The sequence below is a fragment of the Sciurus carolinensis genome, chromosome 3 (assembly GCF_902686445.1).
Source record: "Sciurus carolinensis chromosome 3, mSciCar1.2, whole genome shotgun sequence".
Classification (NCBI taxonomy): Eukaryota; Metazoa; Chordata; class Mammalia; order Rodentia; family Sciuridae; genus Sciurus; species Sciurus carolinensis.
The window spans coordinates 126560562-126584860 of NC_062215.1; the positions used below are offsets into that span (position 1 = coordinate 126560562).

Below are 24299 nucleotides of genomic sequence, written 5' to 3' on the forward strand. Positions count from 1 at the left end.
CCACGATGCCATACCTAACTCCTGCAAATTTGGGTAATCTCTTGGAGCTTCATTCACAGGATAGTATATCAAATAGTTCTATAGAGTTATCTCCTGATTAGCAGCAGTAAACTATTTAAAATCCAAGGTTCTACCTGAAAACACTAACAAGGGGATATTTTCATTAATTTTAACTGGAAAAAGAAGTAGAATGCATTGTAAGATCTGTAGCAACTTCCCAAGACTTAATGAAAATACACTAAAATTCACAGGTATAGATATGACAAAAATGACATTAGGTTGTAAGTTGTTTCAAGTGTTATCTTCTAAAGTTTCCTTGAATTAAGTTATATCTTCTCTTTGCAAACACTTTTATGACTGACTTTACTTCTTTTTCCACCTTTGGAAGGGACTCACAAAAATGTTGTACTAAGAGATAAATATTTTCTCTGAGGCTTGGTTATTAAGAATGAAGCAATTTTCTACTGAGAAAATGTTAACTATGGAGATATTCTGTGGTGGTATGTCTTTTAGGAAGATTAAATGCAATATTACATGTTGAATACCTGGTACACAAATAATCAATTTATAATCAAATTATTAATATTCAACTAAGACACTATCCAATAGATATTTAGTTATGTATCATCATATGATCTTCATTGATTCATAATTCTTAATAGGCATTTTCAATGCAAAATAAGCAAATAGACTTTGGGTTTTTTTGGTTGAACTTTATTATGAAAAACCCTAATTTGTCTATGGTTTCTTTGTGTTCACAAGTATCTTTTTGCAGGTTAAATCTTCAAAACTTGTCTTTATTTACCCTCCACCCCCAAATAAAAACAAAACAAAACAAAAAATCAAATTCAAGTTGCAATTCAAAATCTCTGCCACGAGGTGGTGCTTACCCAGGCTTTTAGCATATAAAGCTTACCATCTCTTGTTTAAAAATTTCCCCACTTCCTTTATTATTAAAAAAAAAAAACTAAAAGCTATTTGCTCCACTAAATTGAAACTGTTTGAATCAGTGATGTAAATTATTATTACAGATGAAGATTTTCTGCTCATTTAAAATTAGTTTCTTCTGTTTGTTATTGAGGTGTAGTTCTTTGTATATTTGGGACTCAAAATCTCTATCAGATATATATTTCATAAATATTACCTCCTAGTCTGTGATTTATTTATTAATTATTTTTTATTTTCTTGAGATGGGGTCTCATTTTTTTGCCCAGGCTGGCCTCAAACTCTTGGGGTCAAGTGATCCTCTGGCTTAAGCCCCCCAAATCTCTGGGATTACAGGCATTCACTGCTATACCTGGCTATTTTAATGTCTTTTAATAAATAGAAGTTTTAAATTTTGATTTAGTGTATTTGTCAATTTTATAGTTATTGTTTCACGTGTCCCTTTGAAGAAATGTTTTTCACTTCTTCCCCCAACTTGCAGATATCTTGTGCTGTTTTCCAGAACTTCATAATTTGTCTTTAGGTGTATGATACATCTGAAATTAAATTTGTGTATGGTGTAAGGTTAAGACTTAAGGAAATAAGTGCCTTCATTGCTTGCTCATGATTCTCAAACTGGAGTTGCTCCTCATCTTGATCATTGCCCACCTCCCCACTACACTGTTATGTCCCCTGTTCTTGGGATTATGCCTGATACTTAGTTAGCACTCAGTATGTTTGATGAATCAAGGAGTAAGAAATAAGCTCAACTTGAAAGAAAAACATCTCTATTTCTCATAGGCTTTTCTGTTTGTTTATTAGTGGCCAGAATTGGTGCCAGTTCCTGGATGAAATCATACTATGCATTAGATATGAGCAGTACATGTAGGGTTGCTAGATTAGGCAAATAAAAATACAGGATGCCTAGCTAAACTTGAATTTTAGATCAGCAATAAATACTTACACTACTTGGGACATATTTATACTAAAAAAATGATTTGCCATTTATCTGAAGTTCAGATTCACAAGGCATGCAGTGTTTTATCTGGCAACCCTACTTCTACCCACTCCAAATCAAGAGGGCTGGAAACAAATCAGGAAAAAGGTTGAATCATATTCCAACATATTCTTGTTTTTCCTTTCAATACATCACATATCTCCCAGTGACTTTTTCTTCATAATATTTAATAGCAAGTTTATCAAATGCCTTGAGTCTGGAATTCTTTCTGCAATGCTGTTGTTATGAGTTGAATTGTGTCCCCCACCATGCCAAATTCACTTTCTGAGTTCCTAACCCTCAGAATGTGGCCATATTTGGAGATGAGTTCTTTAAAGGCATAATTAAGGTATAATGGGCTCATATGGGTGGGCCCTAATACAACATGACTGGTATGCTCACAGAAGAGGAGATTAGAATAGAGACAACACACAGAACTAAGAGGTGCTCAAGTAAGGACGCAGCAAGAAGACAGCCATCTGCAAGCCAAAGAAAGAGGTCTCAAAAGAAACCAAAGGTGCTGATACCTTGGACATGGATTTTTGTCCTCCATAACTGTGAGAAAACAAATTTCTGGTGTTTACTCCATCCAGTCTGTGACATTTTGTTAAGGCAACACTAGCAAACTAATACAGCTACATAATCTTATTGACCTAATATGTGTGACTAAATTGAAGGGAATAGATCAAAAGCAATTTCTGATTACCTTTAGCATAGCCAATATTCAAAAGAAAATCATTATTCTTACATAAATAATATTATATGTTACAGTTAGTAACTAAAAATCAAGCAAATTTCTAGTTGAGAACAAAATTTAATAAATAAAGGTATATTTTTAAGTATTACATTTAAACTTTCTTAGATACATTAAAAATTTCTTCATAATTCCAGGCTATATTAATTTGATAAGCTTTTTGAATTTCCTAAATTTTATATTTCATAGCAATGATCTAGTACACCATATGCTTTAGAAAATTCTCTTTGATCAAGCAAAAAAGTTTTAATCAAATGCTTCATAATAGTTTTGAAGAAAGAGTCATTTGCAAAATCTAATGATATATATACTGTCTTTATGAGAAGCACTGGTAGGTTATGAGAGCTCAGTCATAACATACACACTAATTAATTTTTTTGACAGCTAAATAAAATGTGTATAAAGCTTACATACAAAAGTAAACAGTTGATCCACAGAACACTTGATGAATGTTAAACTTTCACAAAAAAATTTCTATCCCAGATAGATTTATTTTTTGTATGGGAGTTAATTTAGAAAATATTTTAAAGTTAAAACCAGTGACTCCGTTTTAGTGGTGAACTCTGACTTAAGAATTCTTTATCGTTTCTAAAATAAATCATTATTTGCAAAACCCTACAACTTCAATCAACTTTTGGACTGAACTTGCTCCTAGCAAAATGAAAAAAGCAAGATAAGGCAATCGTCAGACCCATCAAAGACAGAGCAAAGAAGTCCGTTTTTGTGTTGAGTTTGCACAGCGGGAAAAAGACAATTAAATATATTTCAAAGGGAAAACAATGAGCAGAGCTATGAAATAGGACACTGTATCAAGCTTTGGCCTCTGCCACAAGCAGTTCAAGACTACAGCCAAATGCTTGTCTTGCAATCCCAGAAAATGCCCCAGAGTAGTTGAGGGCACACCTTGTACACCAATTGTTTTGATTGTTAACTTGTTATGGATCTGGAAAGTTGCTACTGAATTGAGAAACAAACCATTGAAGAAACTAGCAGAGGGGAGTATAAATGTAAAGAAACCACTTAACAGAGTGGAGAAACAAAACCCACTGAGGACCCAGACTGGCTCTCTAGGACAGAAAAGGACTGAATGAGTATTTACTGATATGTTTACAGCTCTGGTGGTAAAGTGGCACTTGGTAACTCTTGGAAACTGAACTGACATCAAATTAAGCTAACTTGGTCTGAAATAAAATCCCAAATAATTTATATTCTCTGAAGAGATAAAGAAACTTTGCTGTCAGCAGTAGTAGTCCTCTAGCTAGGAAAGGTAACAAACCCTAAGAGATGAAAAGCCAATTTACTTGCAATGACCTGACAGAAGTGTCATCAAACTGTGTAAAGCATCATACTCCAGGTCTTCTTAACAAGCTGATGACAGAATTCAAATACATGGCTACTGAATGGATGTGCTGAAACTGAGAAATCCTTAGTTTCCATTGTCAAATATTTACAAAACTGTCTGCTGTCTACTGGAGTGAGTGAGAAGCTCAAATCGTATTTCAGATAACTGCGGTCTGTTATCATGACCTTTGGAACATTTCATTAAATCAAAATAGCTTTAAAAATCTAAAAACTTGAACTTTAAAAATTTAAAATAGAATTAAAGGTGTCTGCTGACTCTGGGGCAGTAAATGAATATTTAATCAATTGTCTGAATGACCTTAGGATCAGCTGCTTTTTAGTGACTACATGTGGGAAAGAAGGGCAACACTTGTCATTTGTATCGATGTATATTTCTGGGGTACCTACTATGTAGAAGTCATTGGGCATCTTATTACCATCCTGGAAAATACATTTTCTGTGGAGCCTCTATTTTCCTTGGTTGCTAGTTGCTGAGGAAAGCACTGTACTACAAATGGCTGTTGAAGCCTAAGGAGGGGCTCAGCTAGAAGGTGTGCTGTGATCAATTAGTGATGTATTCCAAAAACACTGGGAGGAAAGAGTGGTAGTATGTGTGCTATGTAGCTGCAAGCAATGGAAACATAAGACGAGACCTACAGGATTAAACTCAGTAAGGGCTCTGCTGATGAAAGATGTTTTAATCAGTTTTATTCACTGCTGTGACTAAAGACCTGACAGGAACAATTAGAAAAGTTTGGGGTTCATTGTTTCAGAGGTCTCATTTCATAGATTTCATTGCTTGAGGTGAGGCAGAGAACATCGTGGCAGAAGAAAGCGGTTGGGAACATGGCACCAGGAAACAAGAGAGAGCTCCACTCAGCAGGAACAAAATATATACCCCAAAGACACGCCCCCACAGACCCACCTCCTCCAACCACACCCTACTGCCCATAGTTACCATCCAGTTAATCCCTTTCAGCAGATTAATGCACTGATTAGGTTAAGACTTTCATAACCCAATTGTTTCACCTCAAGCTCTCACACATGAGCTTTGAGGTGACATCTAATAACGGGACCATAACAAAAGAGATGCAAAGATATATTCTAAGAAAATCACAGATATCTAAATTTCAATGATCAAAGATGTACTTAAAATATAGATGTAGTTTTTATCTTCATTTTCATTTGCATTAACAAAATTTGTATTGGAGATCGACCTATTAGCTTTGAGGACAGCTTCCAGTCCTTTGTGATATAAGAAACAGGGACTGCAGGTAAGGAGCTACAAGTTCTCCATTTAACTGATAGAATGGTACAAGAAATTGCAATTAGAAGAAAGTACCAAGTTCTTCCTGGGTCAATCTTACTGGGTACTTAAAAGAATAGCCTTGGTTTTGAAAAAAAACAAGTTCAAATTTATATTGAAATAGGAAGAAAACAAATGTATCTATCAAACTGTGCTCAGGAGGATAAGAGTAAAAGGAACTTTCCAAAGAGTTTTGTAGATGAAATCTGCCTTCACAGAAATTTGCTCCCGTGCCCACAAGAGGCTTTGACTTCTGGATTAATATAAGATCTGTCCATCTTGGCTGAATTCTACAAGTAAATTTCTGGAGAGAATAAATATGCAATTTTTGCATTTGTTTCATCAAAGATGAGAGTCAACTTCTTCAATGGTTTGATAGACCCCTCAATTTAGGATAAGGAATGTGTTTATCACTTCTTCACCCCAGTCAAAGAATTAATTTAATCACCATATCATTACTCAGATTAAAATGTAATATTAGGGATTGTATTCCAAATCTCAAACTAATTTTTAAAAGTGCCCTAAAACTGGTTTCATAAGTATAAATATTACCGTTAGCTAGTGTATAGTCACAGCACTGACATTCATTTGCACCTGCCCAAACTCACCCTTTGCCCATAAACTGCTAACTATTGGTACCCATGCATTTGCCAGTGGATAAACACTCTGCAACTTCATTCAAATTATGATGTGTGGCAGATTAAGAAGGTCACACATCCTTGGATGCTCCTCCTATGAGAGGTGGAATCTTTGTCCCTTCTTCATTCTGGGTGAAGTACATTGTGGTGGCATCACTGACAAGAGTGTTGTTGGGCCAGTGGCCTGGACCCAGGACTTCAGAGCCTGGAAGTTTCTATTTCCTGGCTCTTGAAACAGTTCCTCTTGCAGCCATGACCACTCTTTATGAGATTCATTTACCTGTGAGAAGCTCAGCCACATGGAGAAACCTGAAGGATGAAGTATCAAGTAGAAAAAGAGAGACCAAAGAGCACTATGAAGTCACATGCCTGATTGAAGAAGCCACCATGAAATAACCCAGAGCAATGGAGTAGGCTATCCAGAGTCTGAGTTCTCTGAAACCTTGAGCCAAATAAACTTTTACGCTTCTTATCAGGTCTTTTTTGTCACAGTGGTGAAAAAGTTGAACAAAACAGTGTCACAAGTTAATACACCAACACTGTGAAGCAGTACAGCTTGGCTTTGGAGCATATGAACTTTGTGTCAGCTTGAGCTCATAATCCTGGTTCCACTGGTCCTGTAACCTTGGCCTAACTGCTAGTTTCCTCATTAATAAAAGGTGAGAAATATCTGCATTTTCCAATCACTTTTCCCTGGTCAGAGCAAATTAAAGGATTCCATCTAACTTCAAGAGAGGGAGGAAGTATATTCCTACTATGGGTCCTGAAGGCAGAGAACCAGAAATATCTGGCTGTAATGGTTGCCAAAGGGGCTGGGCAGTCAAGTACAAGTTGGGTTATAACTGTGTTTAAAACCAAGGCAAATGAGTCTATCTATGAACTCTACTGCATGAATTTTGTGGTTTATTGGATTTTTGTTTACTTTCTGATACTCTTCTGTGTTACAAAGAGCTGTGTTTGGTAGATAAGATCTCCAAATAGGTAAGATTAAAGTAAACATTTAGTTATTATTTATATTTAACATATATAATACATACAGTTTATAACCATTAAATAGTGTTGCTTTGACTAAACACGTTCTAATAGCTGCACAAGAAAATTATTGTAAGAAAAGGATAATGATTGCCTTACTTCTGTTACATAACGGTCAGGAAATAGTTATTAATTTCAATCATTTCAATGTCATTAGAATGAAAGAATGGCTTACTGCTTTTGAAAAAGTTTCATGTGGTAATGATTCTTCTGTGTTTTTTTTTTAAGTTTTTAGTAGTCTCTCACAAAGGACCTCAACCATTAACACTTAAATTAAAAAGGTTTTATGATTAATTCTTAGTGTGATTCAATATGACTCTATACATATGCATATTGGACTATAATTTATAACTGTTTTAAAATAAGTGTTCTGTTCCCACAGTAGCATTACTCCCCACATTCTGTTTTAGAGTGAGGCTGTTTTTCTTAATCATGAAGGTTATTAAACGTATCAATGTTTCACAAATGCTTTTCTAATGAACTCCTTGCTTACTTGCTTTTCTCATTTATTAAGAACAAAGGAGGACATAACATTCTTTTGAACTAATTGAGCAAACTAGGATTAGTTATTTTTGCTTCTAAAACAACTATAGCATGTGCCAAACCTGCAATTTATATATCTGGAACTATTAGTAGTCTGATTTCATTTAATACCATATTTCTGGTATCTCATTATTACATATTTACGTATACTTATTTCCTATATCTCTCCCCAATGATTTTTGCATAATCAATAGGGCTACTGTCACAGTTGGTCTATCATTCGAGAGAGATGCATTGTTTATCTGCATTGGTTACATAGGAATACCATGGAGCACTTTGTGTGGCTTTGTTTGGAGTTCTCTTTGGAGTGAAAAGTAAGGGGTGACCAGGCCTAGTCTGGGCCACTGTAAAACTGACTGGGGTCGTGGGATGACTGGTGACCACAGAACAAAGGAAGCCCAGTGGTAAGACTAAACAGGACCATTTCTAATCTGTTGAGCCAATGTTGGTGGCCATATAGGTCAGATTCGATTTGAAGGAGTAGATGAGGAAACGGCATCAAAGCAGTTAGGGCTGTCTAGATCATACACCATCCACGCAATCAAGACACATCTGTGGAGGACTTAATTTGGGTGAAGCACTTAATTTGGGTGTGCACACAGTTTCTGTCTTAGTGGATTTCTTGCGGCAGTAGAGACTGACACCGGACAAGCATATGCCTGGAAATGACTGCTACAAAGTCAAGAAGCAAAATGCTGAGAGACACGGTGGGTGTGGATGGGAGGGTGTGGGGAGGTGGCAGGAAAGTTGCATGGGGATGGGTTTCTCTGAGAAGGTGGTATTTAAACTGAGACCTGGAAAATAAAAAGAACCAGCCAGCTCACGGGTTGGGGAAACACCTTTGGGGTAGCAGGAGAAGTAGGTTGGAAGTGGTGCGAGAGTGATGTGAGTGAGGTGGGGAGCCCGAAAGTGGGGTGGAAGAGCTGGTCAAGCACCAGGGCAGCCAGGGCCTGGAGGCTGAGGAGGCATGTTGCTGGTCATGGGAGGCCACTGGGTGATTTTAGGCAAGAGACCACCATGTAATAGTTAGTTTTCTCACCCCTGAAACTTTGGAAGCACTTTATGTGCCCCTCCTTGATCACACTCCACCCAGAAATGGCCACCTCTCACTTCTGTGGCATTCATTCCCTTGGTATGCTATGTGGTATTTCCTGCACTTGACCTTATGAAGTGGATCCCCAGTCTATATAAAGGATGACACTGGCTGCTTGTGGAGGGCGGGTTGGAGGTGGGCACGAGGGGATGTGGGAGAGACCAGGAGGGTGGAAGTGGACACCCAGATCTCTGCAGCAGTGCACAGGGATCTCCCACCCAGAGAGAGAAGGACCAGAGTCACAGGTGTGCTCAGCCCTGCATTCTGGAAACGATACACCAGGGGGGCAGGAAAATAAGTGGGGGGAAGGTTTGAGGGTCCCATGTACAGGTACACTGGACCCAGGCGTAGGACTGCTCTCTCTTGTGTGAGTGCCTAGAGCCCCATTTCCCACACTGCTGGCTAATTCCAGAACCCAGTAATGAGAAGGAAAAGGAGAGGTTGGACCACTTTCTGATTCATAGCTTGGCAGGACTAAAACTGCAGATGGTGAGTTCCTCTACTTGACTATGAGGCAGGGCTGAGGAAACATAATACCTTTAGATTTTTCAGCCAACAAATATGTGAAGAGTATCAGTTATGTTTTAGGAACATTCTGGGAGCTGGGCATACACCAGTGAACAGAAGAGACAAAAATTCTTGTCAACATGGAGCTTACAATGTAGAATGAAGACAGGACAACAAAACTAAAGAAGTAAAAATGATAGCATGCAATGAGTACTGTGGAGAAAAACAAAGCAGGGAAGGGAGATTGGGGAGCAGTGAAGGAGGGGTACTTGCAAATTTAAATAGGATTATCCATGAAGGTGGTAATGAATAGTGTAAATAAAGACCTGAAGTTGCAGAAGGAAAGAGACATGTATATCAGGGGGAGAGGGTGCAGGATACAAGTGCAATGTGGCAGGAATGTGTCTAACATGTTCAAGCATAAGAAAGGAGGCCAGTGGAACAGAGCGGGCAAAGAGGAGGGTAACAGGAGGTTAGAAAGGAGCCACGGTTTAAATCATATTCAATTTGCCTTTTGCATAATACAAGTGTAGGCACTTGTTGGGGATAAGAAAAATTTTCCAAAGGGAAGTATATCTAATTGAGTCCAGTGCACTCATTAAATTAAAAAAAATATTTCTCTCCTTTTCAAAGATGAAAGCAGTTTCTCCCTCATCTCTGCCAAGTTCAGAGCTGCTGTTACCTGCACAGAGCCATATGAGAGGCATCTTTCTGGGTGTATAATTTCATTCCTTGGCAAGCTGGGTATAATCCTCACCCTGCTACACCCCCAAACAAATGCATGCTCTTTGTGAATATCTGATTTTTAAAATGGTCTTTTGGTCCCTAGTTTTATTTCATGCAATGGATTTAATCATTTGTGGGCAGATGAATGCAAGGTTTGGAGAAAGGTCTATGTAGCCAAACCTGGAGTTTTTGGCTAATGGAAGGACTGTTTTTTGGTGGGTGACTTTTTGAAACAGAAGTAAGAAAATTGAGGATTTGAAAACTTATTTATGAGGATCACATGGTGGTATTCAATGATAGGGAAAGGACTGAAGCAGGTAAGTGCTGCTCTGGTTCCAAATCCTGAGCCGATGTTCTGTTGGTCTTTCCTTTGCTTCCTTTTAAGCATAGTATTCTGGACATGAGGTGATTGTTACCTGCTGGGTGAGCCATCTCAGAGTTTATCAGTATAAATGAACGGAGGTCAATTGGGGCATGGATAAGAAGGGTGGGTAGGCTTTCACACTCCCGTTTATAGGTGTCTTTTAAAATGCCTTCATGGGTGTCTACAGCCAGGCTTCTCTTTCCACTGGGCAGAGGATTGAAGAGAACCCTGAGTAGTTTTATCTATGAAGTAAATTTAAAAAAAAAAAAATGTGTGTCCCACTCACTTAAGACCTGCTTTGATGAGGTTCCTGCATCACCAAATACTTCCAGACTTTTAGTTAGGCCAGATGACACAAAAATCCCACAACTAGCCCCTGGGGTTTGTACATAGATTAACTTGAAGCTTACTATTTTTTTAAAATTTTAACCTTTATTTTATTTATTTATATGTGGTGCTGAGGATCAAACCCAGTGCCTCACACATGCCAGGCAAGCACTCTACCACTGAGCCACAACCCCAGCCTCTAAAACTTACTATTAATTATTTCATCAACCCACACATATATTCATATAAACATATTTTTCAATGCTTTAAAATCTTAGCTACATCAAGCCTTTTGGAAAGATCTAACTATGCCTTTGTTACAAGATGATAGCAAAGGCAGGTGGTGGAGAGAAATACTCATGGGAGCCTGGCTAGGGTCATGATGCTCAGGCACTGGCCTGGGAGTGCAGTACTGCCTTAGATCCTGGGCCCAGAGTTTTGAAAGGTTCTACTTTTTGAAGGGTTATCTTTGGTTCTGGTTCATCTTCTTGGGAGAAAAGTGCAGGGATCCCTAGGGACAGGTTACTAGATTATGTTCCAGGTACCTGGGAGTCCCTAGACTAAATTCCAGGTCCCTCAAATTCTCCATATATCCCATGCTCCATTCCCACTTCTAGGACTTATTCCCCGATTATAGTGTTGGTGGGCTGTTTGTAGGACTACAGAAAAGGTTTGTAATGTATAGTTTACATGGTTCAGACATGTACAAACTCAGTGTAATATGGAGTGGGGAATGAGGGAAGAGATGCAGGTAACCTTCGTCTCTTTCTAAATGGTTTATAGACTTGGCTCCATCTGGCTAGATCCATGTGTGATTTCCCACCTTGAAAGCAGCCTCCTCTTACTGCCTTGGTATCAAGGCACTGTCAAGATTCTGACCATTCCAGCCAAAATGAATGCCAGTATTTTACTTGGCCAACTATAAGCCTGGGTTTCACAAGCCAATGATTACAAGAGAAGCCAACAAGCTAAAGCAAGAATATCTCACTGTGGAATGATCAACTTGACCCAACTTAGATTCTGCATTTGGTTTGGACAAGACTGAATTAAGGATCAAGCTGCTAGAGCTCGGCTCAGAATCTGACTTATTCTAGAATCTGTATTATAAGTCCAAAGCATTAGGGTTGACAAGAATAGTTCCTTACTGATAAGTTAGTAATTTTCAGTGAAGTAAAAGAAGAGGAGGAAAACCTTTTCTGAGGGTGTTTTATTCAACTAGAGCTTTTGAATCAATGGGCTCTTCATCATTTGTTCTTCAATCTTACAAGCCAGAAGCAAGCCTCCTGGTAAAGAAAGTAGGCCCATTACCTTGCCACTCTTCCCACCTCCATTATAGCCAGCCAAGGAACAATGGCAAATGCCAAAGACAGATGCCACCCAGTCTGCACAACATAACCCTTTGAAATTCATAGACCTGATCTTAAATCTGGCTCTGCTACTTGCTGTGCAGTTATAGACCTTCCTCAGCAAGTTTCTACACCTGCTGAGCTTTTGTCTGTTCATCTGTCAAGTGGAAAAAATACTGTCCACTCCATGCTGTTTTGGTGCAAGTCCAGTGAGCTATATGTAAAGTGCATATCATAGTGCCTGACATATGATAAACATTTAATAAATGTAGCATTTTTAAAGCACCAAAAAATAACATCGTAAAACTGAAGAAAGAAGAGCATAAACCAATTAAAGAAACATTTTCAAATAAGCCAGAATAAGTGCATCCAAATAATATTTCCTTCTTAGGGTAACCATGGGGACTATGTTAACTTACTCCAAACATTCTGGTATGTTTGGAAACTCTGTCCAGGATCCTGAACATTCCCTAGACCATGGCAGTGGTGACAAATCCTTTGAAGGTGGATTTGATTTTGGCAAATGATCAAATATAATTTAATAGGAAATAAAATGAAAACATGCTCAACATTTTGTTTTAAAAAAACACAAAATATGATTACCAAATACTGAGATTAATCTTTTTCTCTGTAGGTGCCAGGATGTTCTGTCTAAAATGTCAAACTAACCATGTTCCTTTTTTGGTGAAAATCCCTCAATCCTTTGAATAAAGTTCAAATTCCCTCATGTAGCATGAGTGTCTTTTGTGATCTGGGCCCTGTCCAGTCTCACGCCTGCCTCTCTCTGCTGTGCCCTTGTCCTAGCTATCCTGGTCTGAACAGCATGCTATTCAGTCCGCCCTACTTGCTCCCACGACTTTCCTTCTGCCTGGAGCACTCCTGCTAATCTTTCAAACTGTATAACTCACTGCTACTTGTCACTCAGCAGTTACCCTCTCTGCAAAGCAGTTATGAAGAACTCTCTGAATTACTTGCCCCTGCTTCATGCTTCCCCTGACATTGTACCTACCTCTTTTCCTGGAACTCAACACATGGTGATCATGCTTTCTCTTGACTCTATCTTCTTCTAGACTGAAATTGCATAAAGTACCATACCACATCTTATGAAATTTACATAGTATCTATCATGTTGTTTTAGTGAGGGTTGAGTTCTTGGCACATAGTCACAATTCATTCACTATATTATTGGTTTCTTAAAAACCTCGTGGATCCCATTAAAGTGTCTGAAATATTTAAATGATGGCAGCATTCTTAGAAATGCAAAGAAATCCCCTGTTAACTACTTGCAGAGAAATGCCACTTGTTCATATCCATAAATTCTTTCTGTTGTTGTTATTAAGAAATTACCTAACTGGATTCTCATATAAAATGGTATTTGATAAAGAAAGTAGTAGTAGTATTATAAAATAAATATCTATGAGTATATAAATAAATGGAGATAAATGGAAGAGAGAAACAGTCAGTCAGACAGGCAGATAAGACAAATATCCTGTACAGAGATATTCTAAATAATTTGTATATATTCTTCCCCCTCAAGGAACAGAACACAACTCCCTACTCCCTAAGTATAGCTTTGCGCACATAGCAACTTCCTTCCAAAGAGTATGGAATGGAAAACAGGGAAAAGAATAAATTTATAGTGGGGTAACTTGACAGGCACTCCCTTAGTCAAGGTTAACAACCATTATAAGTCATTTTTATAGTATGTACTCTTGATATGATGTGATGCTAATGGCACTTTATCTCCGTGACCTTCCTCACCAAAACCAACAATCAGAGTCAAACCATGAGAAAACTTCAGACAAAGTCTAATACAGGGACATGTTACAAAGTACCTGACCAGCACTTCTCAATACTGTCATGGTTATCAAAAAAGGAAAGTGTGAAAAACTGTTACAGCCAAGAGGAGACTAAGGACTCATGACGTCTAAATGTAGTAGGGTGTCTTGGATGGGATCCTGGGACAGAAAAAGGATATTAGGTAAAACTAAGGAAATCTGAATAAAGTATGAACTTGGGTTATTTAGTGATATTGGTTCATTAATTAAACTAAATGTACCATACTGATATAAGATATAAAAAATAGGGTAAACTGGACATGGGGTATATGGGAACTCTGTACTATCCTCCCAAATTTTCTGTAAATCTAAACTGTCTTAAAAATATAGTGTTTTTTAAAAATTATATCTGGCTTAATGTTGATACAGGGTCTTCCACTTCCCACAAAATAGCTAAATGAAAACCCAGAAACCATCACTAAACTGATAAACCATAAATAGACAATAAGGAGAATTTTTGCCAATTATAAAACAGATGCAGCTGAATTGAAAAAAACAACTAGTGGCTTAACCATGTCTCACTCCTGAAATGAAACAGACCCCCCAGCCTGAAAGACTCGAAGGTGCTGTTCCTGAAACAGTCCCAGGAGAGTGCTGTTCCCTTCTTTGCTGTCAGGGTTGTAGCTCAGAGACCAGAAAAATAATTCGTTCACCTTCTGAAGAATGGCAACTGTTTTTGAAGCATTAGCATTCATGTCGGGGAGAAAGTCTTTGTAAATAAAGTACTATATAGTGACGGGAGTGGGGGATGTTAAATGTTATTGTTATTATTATTGACATTTTTATGAGTACTGTGCTAAAAATTTACTTGCATTATTTCATTTTATCCTCATAACAATCCCACAGGGTTGGAAAGTAAGAACAATAAAGCTCAGAGAAGTTATGAGATTTGCCCAGAAATGCAGAGGCAGAAAGTAGCAGAGCTAGAGTCAGGGAGGGTAGGGAGGGGAAGTATAGAAGTACATTGGATTAGACGAAGGGGAATGAAGGGAAGGGAGTGGGGATGGGAAGAGGAAAGACAGTAGAAAGAATGGGTCATAACTTTCCTATGCTTACATAGGAATACAGGACCACTGTAACGCCACATCATCTTCAACCACAAAAATGGGATCAAATTGTAATGGGTTGCACCCCATGTATGTATAATATGTCAAAATATACCCTTCTATCATGTATATCTAAAAATAACAAATGCGAAAAAAAATCCTAACCATTTGATTTTCAAGTTTGTGCTTTAAGTCACTTGACTGTACTTCATAAAATACCCTAGCAGCAGTGTATGTTCAGGATTGAGGTTCTTGTTGTACTTCATAATTGTGATCTTGTTCTTGATGCACTCAACACTTGCGTGTGTCCTGTGGCCAGGTCCTGTGCTGGCATGAGGACACCATGGTGAGCCAGACACACAGACACAACCCTGTATATAAGGGGTTTAGAACCCACTGGAACCCAAAAGGAAGAAGAATACACCATGACAGCCCTGCAGAACCACACTGGGTCTATGGTTTGCTCCTCTTTTGTTTACATAGCCAAGGGGATGCCACAGGACATGAATGGACAGTGAGAGAAACTCAGGACCATCCAAAAGCCTTGCCTGCTGGTAAACACTGCATCCTGAAAACTCTAAGAAGATGCACCTCTGATAATTATTTCATGTACAGGCAATTACCTCTCGGAAATCTTCTGCTTAGTGTCTTCATAAGATACAAGAAGGAAAAGCCTCATTGAAACTAGAGCAGAAAATTACACAGTCAAATTGGTTTGGATGAAATTTATAAAATAAACAAAAGAAGGAGGAAATGAAGCTCAGCAGTCACCTTCTGGAGGAAGTTCTTCTGAATGTGACCGCCGTAGCCCTCTGTTTCCAGTCACTCTTTATTAAAACATCCTGCTTCATTTTCTTTATGACACATTATCATGAATTCATTTTGTTAATTTATTTGTTCACTTATCTACCACCTGTCTTCTATTGGAATATGAAGTTCATGAGAATATTTTTTGTTTTTAATTGCTGAATCTTTAGCACCTAGAACAGCATCTACCACAAACTAAGTGAAATAAGCTAGTCACGAAAGGACAAATACTATGTGATTCCACTTATATGAGTTATTTAGAATAGTCGGATTCATAGGCAAAGTGAGATGGTGGTAGAGTATTTCCCCAAGAGTGAGGAGGGACATGGGGATAGTGTTTAATGGGTACAGTCTCAGGTCGGGAGATGAATAAAATCTGGAGATGGATGGTGGTGACAGTCACGCAGCAATGGGAATGTATGAAACGCCAAGGAACTGTACATGTACAGATGGTTAAAATGGTAACGCCAAGGAACTGTACATGTTCAGATGGTTAAAATGGTAAATTTCATGTCATATTGATTTTACCAAAATTTAAAAACAAATGAAAAAAGGACCCTGACAAAGAGAAATGCCTGGAGGAATAAGCTGACCCCCAGAGAGGGAGAACCAGATGAGTCACTGGAAGCTGGGGACTGAGAGGAGAAAGTAAACTGGCAGGAGAGGCAAATCCTGCTGGTAGCCACCAGGTTACCTGCTAAGGTTTTGCCTTTCATCCTGCCCTGCCCCTTGCCCAGGAACCCACCTCGGAGTGGGAAGGCAAAGTGTGGAAGTGTAAAGAAGTCCACTGGGACCCTCTTGACGACATGCTTCTAAAGGCAGGGAAGAGGAGGAGCTCAAAGGCAATTTAAGACTTGTGTGTCAGAAGCCATGGTACCCTGGAAAACATTTATCCAGGAGTGGTGAGGACAGATTCAGTAGAGAAGGCTTAAAGGAAGAGATGAGAGACAGAATAAAATGGTATTCTGTTGGTGTCCTATGAATCCAGCTCACAGGACAAAATCTCTCCTTGGAGATTAGGAAATTCCTCCTGGGAGAATCATCTGTCTTCCCTTACCTTCAGAAAGTAGGTTAGTTCCTTAATCCTCATCTAAGGAAATACACCATGGGACATGGTGTCCAGGAAGAGGTCCTCACTGCCAACCCCTGCTTCCCCCATAAAAGCAGCTCTGTACTTACGGCCTGTTAGAAGGGAAGAGAACAGAGGTGATGCTATGCCAGTCTGTGGCCAGGAAGACTACCACTAAATATAGCTGCCAGTTCCTCCATCTTTGCCCAAGTTTTTCCATTTCAGAATTTTGTTGTGACAGACCAAAATGACTGTGGCAGCATGCGTTCATTTATTTAATACACTTTTACCAACAATCAATTATACAAAAGACACTGAGTGGAATAAAACTAAGACATGATCACATAATTCAGGGAACATATGTTCTAGCCGAGGAAAACACACAGACTCAAAATACAAGGATTGGAAGGTTTATAGTGAAGACTACATTGAAATAAAACTTTGAATGATAGAATACTTTTGAGTGCAGGAGGCATAAATATAATAGAGAAAAACAAAAGTGGAAAGGATATTAAAGATCAAATGGCAGAGAAGCAGGTGGCTGATTTGTAGACTATGAAGAATTAGAGTTTGAAAGAAGCATAGAATTCTCTGAGAAGAGCAATGAGAGCCAAGGGCAGGAAAGTAGTTTGGTATGAGATTTCCAAGGGCCCCAAAGGCCAGGACGTGGTACTTTGATAGGTGATGGGGGAGTAATTTAAGATCTATGAGTGGGTAAGCGATGCAATCTAAAATCTGTTCTGGGAAGAACAAGTAGAAGGCTGTTGCAATTGTCCAGTCAAGAGGTAATGAAGCCCTTAAGTAGGATGGTTGCTGTGGCAATTGGAAAGGAGGAAATAAATGGGAGAAGCTTTGGGGAGGTAGAATAAATGGGGCTTGGCTTCTGATTGCATATACCTTTTTCTCACCCTCTGTTTGACCCTCATTTCTTCTCTCTTCTGATCATAAAGCTGTATGAGGTGTCCCTTAACACACAGACTTATATTTACTGGAAAGTTTCTCATCAGTATTAGGTAAGGCTTCATTTGCAATAACTGTGAAAGACACCCCAAAGTACAATCTGTGATGCTCAGAGCGAGGAAGTAATATTCTACATCTACATTCATATTGTATTCTCTCTGTATTCTGACTTTTAGGTAAGATTTCCCCCTTTCTTCTTAGGATCTTACTTTCAATATGTGAACAGATACTAAAATACAGCTCTTCTGAAGCTCTAGGTTACTCATGCAGCACGGAAATCAAGATCATAAAATTAAAGTTAGGAAAAATTTTAGGAAATTTTTCTCTTTGTTCCATTATTCAGCTTTAAGAGCTGAGAAAGAAAAATACATATATATTGTTAAAGCTAACTTAATAATAAAATTAGGGAGATTGAGGCAGAAGTATCACAAATTTGAGGTTAGTCTGGGCAACTTAGTGAAATCCTGTCCCAAATTAAATTGTTTTTTAAAGGGGCTGGGATAGAGCTCGGTGGTAGAGTGCTGGCCTAGCATGAACAAGTTCAATCCCCTGTACAAGAACAAGAACAACAACAAACAACAACAACAACAAAAAAAAAGGAAAAAATAGATTATGAGACATTAAGAAAAAGTCACCAAAATAATTGAGTTGATAATTTGATTGTCAAACAAAATCTAGATAATGTATTAGTCACTCAACAGTCAGAAAATAAAAAAGAAATTTGTATATTTGTATTTCTATGTTTCACCACTTGTGAATTATGGCTAAAATGAACTGAAGTTGCCAGTATGTGGCAACAGGAAAGAGACTTCCTAGCATGGCAAGTCTTTCTTAGAAAGGTACAAAGGAAATTTTGTATTTCCATGCCCAGGAGTTTTCTGCAGAAACATGCAAAGACAGGTGACAGACAAAAGGCATGCACTGAAGATGCATGCCCTTGGAATGCTGCTGGGGTTAGCAATGGTGGAACCAATAGCCTGTGCCAAAGAACAGGGAAGTCTGTCTTCAGCTCAGTCTTCAAAAACAGGCAACAAGTTATAGTCTCTAGTAAGTATAGTCTTACAGTGCATCTTGGGCTGAGCAGTCAGAACTCAATGAAGATTAAGGGCAGCAAGTGCACACATTAGTAAAAACTAACTTTTACAAAGTACAACTCTTTCTATATATTAGTGGGATTGGTTCCAGGACACCCTCCCTCATACCAACATCAGCAAATACTCAAGACCCACACATAAAATGACTTAGGACTTGCATATAATCTACACTCCATCTAAATCATCTCTAGATTATTTATGATACCTAATACTTAATGTAGATGGTATGTGAATAGCTGTTATACTGTTTTGGTTATAGGAGAATAACATATTTAGTACAGACACAATTTGTTTCTGAGTATTTCCCATTTGTAGTTGAATATGCAGATGTAGAATCCAAAGACTCCCTATGTACTTCTCCTGCATTACTTATTTAAATGTTGGAATGCCCTTCTTGTGCCCATTTAACATAAGAAATACCTGAGAGTGAGCACTTACTAGCTTGCCCAAGATCAATAGCTTCTGAATCAGGATTTAATCCAAACTAGACAGATCAGACTAATGCTAAAATCAACACTTTAAATCTTCAACCTACACAGCTTTTTGCTTGGATAAGAGTCAATAGACTCCTACCAGAGATATCGATACAAAGCAAGACCTAGATTAAAAGTGTCTTTAAAATGATAAAGTTCTGGGTTTTTTCCCAGATCAATGAAACAAAGTAACATGAAAGAAATACACTTTAATATATATGAATTTGTTAATTTAGTAGGGCATTTCGAATCAATAGGGAAAGCAGTCAGTACCAAATAAATACATGGAAATCAGTGGCTATTTGGGAGAAAAATAAAATTGAAGACATGTATTTTGTTAAAAAAAAAAAAAAAATACTTCCAGGGATCCCTGAGTGTTTCAGAGATTGTACTCAATCCCACTTGTGGGGTTAGTCTTCACAGGAAATTTATCTGGAGAATATTTACGTTCAGAGGATGCAACATTTTTTATCAAAGATGCCTTGGGGAAAGGATGTTTAAAAGAAGCAAACAGTGTTGTGTTGCCTCTCCAGAGTCTCCTGAACACTCAGAAAGGCACCGCTGTGCCCTCCAAGCCAGCAATGCACATGCTCCCTTTCTGGGGGGAAAGGCTTCTAGGACTGGAACTGTCCGTGGGGCCCATGAGATAAATTATTTTCCTCAACTCTATTGCTAACTGAAAAACAAGAAGAATGTAAAAATATTTGGGGAATGAGAGAACTACATTTAAATATTGCTTTTCTTGGGACAGGATCAAGCAGGATAAAGACTAAAAAAAAAATTGTAAAAATGAGACAAACGAGAAAATGAACCTGGCCCTACTGGGTGGGAATCTTCCCTTAGGTGCAGTAGAAAAGGAAAAAGGGCTAGCCCAGGTCCTTGAAGAGAAGGGATGGGGAGATCATAAGGACCACACTGCATTGTGTTCTGTCTCTCCTGGTTTACTTTCTTTCTCTTGGATTTGTTATTGTTTTGTTTTGTTTTTTATATTTGACTGGCTCATTTGTATTCTTATAAAGTAGCTCATATCCTTTATTAGGCTAGATTGATTATATATAAATATAAATACATACTTTAAATAAAAATATTTGCAAAAATATTATATTTATTTATATTCATGTATGATATTTATAATTACCTAAAGGTAAAACATATATATTCATCTGGAAGTTGTATATGAAAATTTTACTCCTGCCTTAGGATTTAGTAGCTCTAACAAGTCATTTTCTCTCTCTCTTTTTTTTTTCATAAAGACCTGAGGATAAGAAATCCTTCCAGATACCCTTGCATATGGATTCCTAGGCCAGGGATTCCATTCCAGAGAGTGGATGTCATCTGAACTCTTGAGTTAAAAATTTGATTTCCAGTCGGCGGAGGGTTGTTCAGGGATGGGAGGGAGAAAACCAAGATGGCAGCACAAATCTGACTGGGCATCTACTCCCGACACTGGCATAAAATAAAGCCTACAGAACATATAAGTCAATGTTATGGTTTGGATATGAGGTGTCCCCCAAAAGCTCACATGTGAGACAATGCAAGAAGGTTCAAAGGAGAAATGATTGGGTTGTGAAAGTCTTAATCCAATCAGTGAATTAATCCCCTAATAGGGATTAAATGAGTGGTAACTGAAGTAGTAGGGTGTGGCTGGAGGAGGTAGGGGTTGGGGGAGTGGCTTTGGGGTATATATTTGTATCTGGTAGGTGGAGACCTCTCTCTCTCTGCTTCCTGATCATCATGTGAGTCACTTCCCTTTGCCACACTCTTCCTCCATGATGTCAGACTCACCTGGAGCCCCTGGGGAATGGAGCTGTATATGGACTGAGATCTCTGAAACCATGAGCCCATAAATAAACTTTTCCTCCTCTAAAATTGTGCTGGTCAGGTCTTTTAGTCGCAGCAGCAAAATAGCTGACTAAAACAGTCAACATATATAAGTCAACTTCTTGAAAGGATGAGATTAAAAGGCTCAGTTGATCCAGAAATTTGTCAGTGTCAGTTAATCATTTTTATGTCTATGAAAAGAAGGTGTCTGAGTTATACACACAGAAGGGTGTTTACTAGGAACCCAACTAAGTACTTCATGAGACTGTGGCTTAGGATGGTGGATACATTTGCAGTTTCTAGGTACCTATGATGTACTAGGTACTCCCTGAGGTCAGAGGGAAGTTGGAAGTGACGCCACTGAGAGTAGAATTTTTCAGTGAATCTCTCATCTGGGGCTAGGTGGTCATTCATGCTTCAACAGTTATTCTAGTCCCTTCCCAATGGGAAGGAGATAAACTAAGAGGTTAAGTGAGGAGTGAGAATATGGGGATACATGAGTTGTTCTCTGTGTGTGCTCATGAAGCTATCACACAATGAAGTAGGTTTTAGTCAGGACTAGTGTATGAAATGGCCTGATTCCATGTTCTTTTCATAGAATGTTCTTATAGTGGCATGAAATAAGAAATAATTTGTGAGGCAGAATTTGATGACAGTGAAGGAGGCATGACTCAACATTTGCTATTCAAAATTTCTGTCCTTTTCTCTTTTTCCCAACCCATGGTGATTTTTCAGTAATAAATATACTACTACAATTAAAAATATGCTTATTATTGTTGCTATAATTTTACTGACTGCTCATGAAAATTTCTGCATTCATCATCTAATTCTCACAACTGAGCAAGGTGACAGAGTCATAATTTGAAAACAGTTGTATACACAGATGTTAATACTCGACTAGTAATTCTTATCTGTGGGTTGCATGTTTATGGTTTGCTCATTTATTAATTCATCACATACTACTTTTAGTCCTTACTGTAAACATGTTATATACAAACAGAACAGGGCTATCTCAGGAGAACAGAAATAACAAAAATATTCCTTACATCACTTTCCCTTCAGCCTTCTTTCCTTCCCTTCCTTCAGTTAGAAATTACTCAATAAATCCCTCCTCTGTGCTAAGCACCCTGCTTTGCACTGCAAATAAAAGCACAAAGAATAAAAACTCCATCTCCAGAATTCACAGTCTGGCCAGAAGAAGAAAAGTATATAGGTAGGTTAGATAACTGTAATTTTATGTCTTTTAAATTTCAAACCAGAGTGCTGCAGGTACCATCAATTTGTCTACTTACACTTGCTCAGTGTTCTCTTTCTACCAAAATCTATCTTGGAACACAGAATATTTCGAAGATTTCATATCATACGGTTCAATGTGCTGTTATCTTGGCAATGACATTTTATCTGCCCTACTTAATAAGTATTTCATAGATATAAACAAAATCTTCAGTACTATCTACAGAGCAGATGCTGAAAAAAATAGATCTTAAAACAAACGGGCACCTGATACTCATGGGAGATGAGAACTGTTTTTTGTTCTTTCGGTATTGGGAAATGAACCCTATGGTGCTCTACCACTGAGCTACCTTCTCAGTCCTTTTTATTTTTTAATTTGGAGACAGGGGTCTTGCTAAGTTTCTGAGGCTGACCTTAAACTTGCCTCAATGCTCCTGCCTCAGCCTCCCAAGTTGCTAGGATTATATATATGCCACTGTGCATGGCAAGAACGGCTCTTTTAGCACTTAGGGTCTGAGAGGACATGCAGTGTTGGTATGGGGGACATGTTGATATTCTCAGTGAGATGTGTATGTGCTTGGGGAGAAGGAGTAGTGGGAAAATGACAGGATCAGCTTCTCCCATCCGGGCCATACATCTTCAGAGTGAGGTTTTCTCCTTTGATGAGAAGAGCTATGATCTTTCAGAATACCAATACATATTCAAGTATAAATTCATAATACATTTTAAATCCTAACAAATTATGTTTGGATTATTACTATTAAAAATCTAATACATATAATCTGTATCTGACCATAGGACATGTATGGATGGGCTTCAAAGCAACTATGAACTCCTTGGAATTATCTGTAATATTGTGTACATATGTGCATCCTCTAGAGAAGGTCTCTAGCTTCCATCAAATTTGAACACATGACCCTAAAGTTATTAAGATTCCATGAATAGATAATTTAAAATGAATAAAGAAAGTCCCATAACAAGAATAAATTTCCTTCATAAATTTAGAGTGTTTCAACAGCAGATGATTTTGATATAAATATTGTACTTACATCAAGAGCCACAGACTGCTTGGCCCAGGACTTCTTCACTTGATCATACATAATGGTGTTATTGATGCCAAGGCCACAAAAGATAACAAAAGCCTAGGAAAGGGAAAGTCCAGTAATTAAAATTATAATAACTCTTTGGTAAAATCTAATATGAAAGCAGGTGGTCATCAGGGATGAGTCTGAATATATACCTTTATTGTACACAGAGGTGGGCCTTGGGGAAATATGCAGATTAAAATTCTTAATTACCATTGTCATGTAAGATTTTATAGTTCACATTGCACATGAGAAAAAAATGAATTTTGCCTGGTGCAGTGGTGCATGCCTGTAATACCAGAGACTTGGGAGGCTGAAGCAGGAGAGTCACAAGTTCAAGTTCAGTGTGGCAACTTAGCAATTTAGCAAGACCGTGTCTCAAAATAAAAAGGGCTGGGGCGGTAGCTCAATGGCAGAGCACCCCTGAGTTCAATCTTCAGTACAGAAAAATAAAATAAAAATTAATATTATGAAGAAATTACTTCAAAGTTTTTTTGTGTGTCCATCTATACACCTTTAAAAAAATTTTTTTTAATTTATCTTTTAATTTTTTATAGACTGCATTTTGATTCATTGTACACAAGTGGGGTACACCATTTTGTTTCTATGATTGTACATGATGTAGATTCACACCATTCATGTAATCATACATGTACATAGGGTAATGGTGTCTGTCTCATTCCACCATTTTTCATACCTCCCTCCCTCTCATTTCCTTCTACAGAGTTTTAAAAACATCCAGTGTGTTTAATGTGTTTTCGTTGTTGTAGTTGTGGTTGTGGCCATTGTTTTTGGTTCTGGGGACAGATTTCAGGGCCTCACATGTACTAGATAAGTGCTCTACGACTGGGCTATATCCCTAATACCATTTAAATTTTATAAATTTTGAGACAGGGTCTTGCTAAATTGCTCTAGCTGGCCTGGAATTTGTAATCCTCCCACTGGAGTAGCTGGGATTACAGGTATGCACCACAT

The 24299-nt window shown here is 38.1% G+C and overlaps 1 protein-coding gene across 1 annotated transcript in view; it reads right to left on the reverse strand.

The window, feature by feature from the left end:
* The window catches only part of Pde11a (phosphodiesterase 11A), a 378401-nt gene that overhangs the window by 137616 nt on the left and 216486 nt on the right, over window positions 1-24299 (reverse strand). Inside the window, exon 9 of the mRNA XM_047545134.1 lies at window positions 23289-23381. Coding sequence (XP_047401090.1) covers window positions 23289-23381 — 93 coding nt within the window. The remainder of the gene's footprint in view (window positions 1-23288; window positions 23382-24299) is intronic.